This window comes from Cebus imitator, unplaced genomic scaffold (genome assembly GCF_001604975.1).
Source record: "Cebus imitator isolate Cc_AM_T3 unplaced genomic scaffold, Cebus_imitator-1.0 Scaffold55, whole genome shotgun sequence".
Taxonomy (NCBI): Eukaryota; Metazoa; Chordata; class Mammalia; order Primates; family Cebidae; genus Cebus; species Cebus imitator.
In genome coordinates, this window is record NW_016107370.1 from 5,877,440 (window position 1) to 5,883,504 (window position 6,065).

At 37.7% G+C, this 6,065-nt stretch overlaps 1 protein-coding gene across 1 annotated transcript in view; it reads left to right on the forward strand.

Annotated features, from left to right (window-relative positions):
- PHLPP1 (PH domain and leucine rich repeat protein phosphatase 1) overlaps window positions 1-6,065 on the forward strand; it is a 249,363-nt gene that overhangs the window by 121,670 nt on the left and 121,628 nt on the right. Inside the window, exon 3 of the mRNA XM_037738637.1 lies at window positions 5,116-5,241. Coding sequence (XP_037594565.1) covers window positions 5,116-5,241 — 126 coding nt within the window. The remainder of the gene's footprint in view (window positions 1-5,115; window positions 5,242-6,065) is intronic.

Genomic DNA, 6,065 nt, shown 5'->3' on the forward strand with positions numbered 1-6,065 from the left:
TTTTTTTTTCTTTTTAATTTAGTTATAGAAGAGCTATAGATTTAGAAATAAGGTGTGAAGTAGATTGGTCATAACCTAGTTATAATTGCTATAGCATAGAATTGATATACCACTTGAGGCATGGGCATTACTTGTATGGTTTTGTCCTTAACTCTCAAAATTTAATTATTGGAAGAATATTTAATAGATACATTTATATTATGTAGTTTTAATGTTATATTTAACCTGTCCTAGAGAATTTAACATAGATTTTAAAATAATTTCTTTTTAAGACAATCTTGCTTTGTCACCCAGGCTGGAGTACAGTGGTACAATCTCAGCTCACTGCAACTTCTGCCTCCTGGGTTCAAGTGATTCTCCTGCCTCGGCCTCCTCATACCTGGGACTACAGGTGCATACCACCATGCCCGCCTAATTTTTGTATTTTTAGTAGAGACAGGGTTTCACTGTGTTGGGCAGGCTGGTCTCAAACTCCTGACCTCAAGTGATCTGCCCAGTTCGGCCTCCCAAAGTGCTGGGATTACAGGCATGAACCACCATGCCTGGCCAGATAATATTGTATTTTAATTAATATTTGTTAAATTATGAAGCATAATAAATTGAAGAATTGTTAACCTACTACTGAATTCAGGAACTGTAGCAATATCAATATCAGTGTTTCTTCTACCTGTGTTCTCTTTACATATGTCTCATTGCCTTCCAAGCCCTAGAAGGATTCACTGTCCTAGAATTTGTATTCATCATTTTTTCCTTTTTTGAAATAAGTTTTACCATGTATCTATATTTTGCTTATTTTTGATGTATATAAAAGTGATAAATTACTATGGTCTTCTGTAATTGAATTTATTTACCTAATACAATATTTCATAATAAGATTACATGTTACTTACGTGGTTTTCATTTCTCCATAATATCTACTCTAAACATTCCACAATTTCATAATTTCTTCAGTCATTTTCCTGCTGATGGACATTTGGGTTGCCGTCAGTTTGTTGTTGTTATGAACAGTGCTGCTGCTGTAGTCTTATAGCATGTTGATATAGTCATATTGATATGCCTTCTGGTATGCAAGTATTTTTTCTAGGACAGTAGTTTGCAAGTGGAGTTACTTTACTGGAGGGACATTTGGTTATATGTAGGAATGTTTTGATGGTTAAATGATTGAACAGTCAACATATCAGTTAATATAAGCTTAAGTTATGCCATGGTAACACCCCCTTTTCCCCCCAACCTCAGTGACTTATCATGACAGTAATTTCTCACATTGTGTGTCTATTGTGGGTCAGTGGGGTTGGGGGGTAGGAATTTCTTTCCTCACACAGTTGTTCAGGGACCTAGCCTGATGAAGGCTTGGCGCTCTCATACTTTGTTGCTTTAGCAAGGGAAGAGGCGACTTGGAGCATCATTCATGGGCCTTGTATGTTTGGATGCAGAAGTGACATGTGCCACTTCTCTCCATGGCTCATTGGCCAGAACTAGTCACAGCACTCTACCTTAATTGCAAGGGGTCTGAGAAATGTGAAGAAGTAGAATGATTGGTGAATAACATTATCATTGCTGCAGCGGACACTCTTGGCATTTAAAGGCAGGGGCAGAGAGATTAAAATATAATGCAAAGTATTAGAGAGTTCTGCATAGGACACAATGAAAAACTATTCAATCCACAATTCCTATAATGACTTTCCTGAGAAATACTACTGTTGGGTATACACTTTGGAATGCAGTTACTGGGGTCTGGGACATATACACATTTACTTTTTATAAGATGGTACCAAGTTGTTTTTCAAGGTCAATGTGTCATTTTGCATTCACATCAGTGTACAAGTGTTGTTTTCTCCACATCTTCACCAACACTTTACTGATGTACAATTGACAACAATAAACTGCACATTTTTATAACAGTTTGATAACTGTACACTCCAGTTAGTACAGTTTGATAGCTGTGTAACCCCATTAAACCATTACCACAACCAAGATAGTAACCATGTTCATCATTCCCAGAAGCTTCCTCAGGCCCCTTTGTTTTCCTTTCTTCCCACTCTGTTTCTCCTTTCCTCCCACCCTTTCCCACTCACTCCTCTCCATCCCCAAGAAACCTTCTGCTTGATATCTGTCAATTTCAATTTGTTTACATGGTGTTTTTAAAAAATTGCATTTTCTGTTTGGTTTATAGAAACGGTTGGTTTTTGAATATTTATCTTGAGTATTTATTTATCACCTAGATAAATTTTCTGGTTTATTCTAATATGATCCTATAGATTTTCTTGTTTACTGTATAGCTAATCATATAAAATTCAAATAATGACAAATCGTTTTCTTTGTCTTACTGTTGTTATGGGCAGGGCTCTATACATTGTTGACTAGAAACAGTAGATAGTTACTTGTCTTATCAATGATCTTTTTATTTATTTTATTTTTTTATTTTGAGACCGAGTCTCTCTCTCTCTTTCACTCAGACCGAAGTGCAGTGGTGCATTCTCGGCTCAACTGCAACCTCCACCTCCCAGGCTGAAGCAATTCTCTTGCCTCAACCTCCCGAGTAGCTGGGACTACAGGTGCATGCCATCATGCCCTGCTAATTTTTGTATTTTTAGTAGAGACAGGGTTTCACCATGTTGGCTAGGCTGGTCTCCAACTCCTGGCCTCAAATGATTCACCCCTCTTGGCCTCCCAAAGTATTGGGATTACAGGGGTGAGCCACCACGCTGGTTTTGTTCTATATATATATATATATATATATATATGTGTGTGTGTGTGTGTGTGTGTGTGTGTGTGTGTGTGTGTGTGTGTGTGTGTTTGTGTATTTAAATTAGTGGATTTTAGTGCAACATTTTGTTTAAGATAAACCTTTATGAATGTGGTTATCTGTAAGTGTCCTTTCTGTTACTGTTCTTATGTGGTACTTGGTTATACTATCCTCATAGAATAGGCTGGGGTATTTTCCTTCATATTTTGTTTGCTGGATGAATTTGCACGAGTTTGGATTGATCTATGTTTTGAAACCTTAGTAAAACTCACCTGTAAAGCCATATGGGCCTGATATTTTTTTGAGGCATCAAAATAAAAAACTTTCTATATTTTAATTGGTTATAGGAGCTGGGCATGGTGGCTCATGCGTGTATTCCCAGCACTTTGGGAGGCCAAGGCTGTAATCACGGCTACTCAGGAGGCTGAGGTAGGACAATCTCTTGAACCCAGAAGGCAGAGGTTGCAGTAAGCCAAGATTGTGCCACTGCACTCCAGTCTGAATTACCAGTGAGAATCCATCTCACACACACAAAAAAGGTTGTAGGACTATTCAATTTTTGTTGTTGTTGTGAAGACTGGGTTTCACTCTATCGTCCAGGCTGGAGTGCAGTGGTGTAGTTACTCCTCACTATAGCCTCGACCTCCCTAGGCTCAGGTGATTTTCCCACTTTAGCCTTTTCAGTATCTATAGGACTACAAAATGTGCACTGCCACACCCAGCTAATTTTTGTTTTTCTGTTTTTTGTTTTTTTGTAGAGATAAAGTTTTGCCATGTTGCCCAGGCTGGTCTCCAACTCCTGGGCTCAATTGATCTGCCTGTCTCAGTCTCCCAACGTGCTGGGATCACAAGTGTGAGCCACTGCACCTGGCTGATAGGACTATTTAGTCTTTCGTTTTTTGTTGTTTTTTTTTTCTTTATTTAGTACTGTTGGTAAAACACATTTTTTCTAATAAGTTTTCACAAAATTGTTTATAATCTCTTTTTAATCTTTGGTGAATCTGAATCTGTAGCTGTGTCTCCTTTTTCATTGTTAATATTGTTTATAAGTGTCTGTTGTTTTTCTTGCCAGAAGATTTATCAATTTTTCTTGCCATAGGAATTATCAATTTTACTAGTTTTCGCGAAGAATCAGTATTTTGCTTTGTTAATGTTTTCTCTTACATGTTTGGTTTTCGTTTCACCAATTGTTACTTTTTATCATAGCCTTCATTCTACTTTGGATTAATTCAGTTTTGGGTTTGATTTTTTTTTTTCCCTCCAAGTTCTTCTTCTTTTTTTTTTTTTTTTGAGACAGTGTCTTGCTCTGTCACCCAGGCTTTATCTCAGGTCACTGCAACCTCTGCCTCCTGGATTCAAGCCATCCTCTTGCCTCAGCCTCCTGAGTAGCCAGGACTACCACCATGCCTGGCTGTAAGTCCTTTTTTGGATTTTAGAAGAGATGGGATTTCACCATGTTGGCCAGACAGGTATTGAAATCCTGACCTCAGGTGATCCACCCACCTCGGGCTCCCAAAGTGCTGGGATTACAGGCGTGAGCCCCTGTGCCTGGGCTTCCTTCCAAGTTCTAAAGGTGCATGCTGATCAAATTAGTGTTCTGCCTTCTTTATGAGTATCAAAAGATATATGACTTCAATTGAAAAAAAAATATATATATATATATATATATTTTTCCCCTTTACTGTGTCCTTTTATTGTAATATATAGATTTTGATACATAGTATTTCTATAATTGTTCTAAGAGTGTTAAAATTTGGGTTGTAATTTCTCCTTTCACCTGTGAGTTGCTTAGAAGTTTGTTATTAAGTTTCCAAACATAAGAGTTTGTATAATACTACTGTACTTTGTGTGAATTTTTGCCCTTGTGAAGAGGCAAAATAAAAAAATTACAAGGAGTGGAAATTTGATTTGTTTGTATTTCATGGCATCATTAGGACTTGAAAGTTTTCATAGTGCGATTTTATTTCAGGTTAATTTCAGTTTCACATTAATGTTTTAAATACTTATTTAAAACATGCTTGAAGACTGACGTAAAAATTCCTACATAAAAATTCTAAGAGGAAATAAGAACCCCAGCACCCTATTGTGAGGTTAGAAGAATAAGAAAGGGAGTCTAGACTAATTTTAAACAGGAAGAGGAGAATTTCACTGTGTTGGGGAAATACAGTAAAGATAAAACTCCCCTTTTTTTGGTTTCCTTCTAATTCATACTGAGTGATCATATATATGCAGGAACTTGGTTCTCAGTAATGAGTAACATATAGGGAAAGATGCAAATCCATGCAGACTCCTTGCTCAGAGGCATAGTTAGTGAAATACCTCAGTGGTTCTGCTGTCTGACTTGTTTCTGCTTCTGCTTGCTTTTATAGGTAGAAGAAGTGAAAAAGCACCAGCACTGTTTAGCATTTAGCTCCTCTGGACCCCAAAGCCAGACTTACTACATTTGCTTTGATACTTTCACAGAATACTTAAGGTGGCTGCGACAAGTCTCCAAGGTAAGAAGCAAGCACTTAACCCAGGAATCGGCTCAGCTTCTAGTTGGCTGCAAAGTTCCTTTCTGCTTTAGCCAGGTCTAAAATATAGGTAGTTACACACACTTTTTTTCCCCCCAGATACTGCCAGTGATTAGCAATTTTTACTTTTTTAAAAACTAATTTTGCCTGAAAAGTAGCTTTTTAAAAATTATGTTTTACTCGCTTAGTTTTGTTCACACTTAAAAATAATTTGGTCTGTAGACTGGCATTATTATCTTAATGTTGTAGATAAAAAACATGAGACTGAGAATATCTGAGGGACTGACCCAGTCTGCAATAACTGTAAAACCACAAAATACCCAGAGAACTGTTACAAATTTCCCTTCTTTCTGTGATTGTTTTTTCATATAAATAGTCTAATGTTATACCATCTCCCTTTCACCTTTATTCACCTTTTCAGTAGTTTAATTTTTTTTATCTTATTTTGGCCATTTTATATTCCTCTGATTTAATAAGATCACTGTGTCCTATGAAATACTCTTGGCCAGGCACGGTGGCTCACTCCTGTAATCCCAGCACTTTGGGAGACCAAGGCAGGCAGATCACTTGAGTTCAGGGCGTTTGAGACCAGCCTGGCCAAAATGGTGAAACCCCATCTCAACTAAAAAAACAAAAAAATTTACAAAAAATTAGCCGAGCATGGTGGCATGTGCCTGTAGACCCAGATACTTGGGAGGCTGAGGCATGAGAATCACTGGAACCGGGGAAGGTGGAGGTTGCAGTGAGCTGAGATTGCACCACTGCACTCCAGCCTGGGCATCAGAAAGAGACTTGGATTGGGGGAG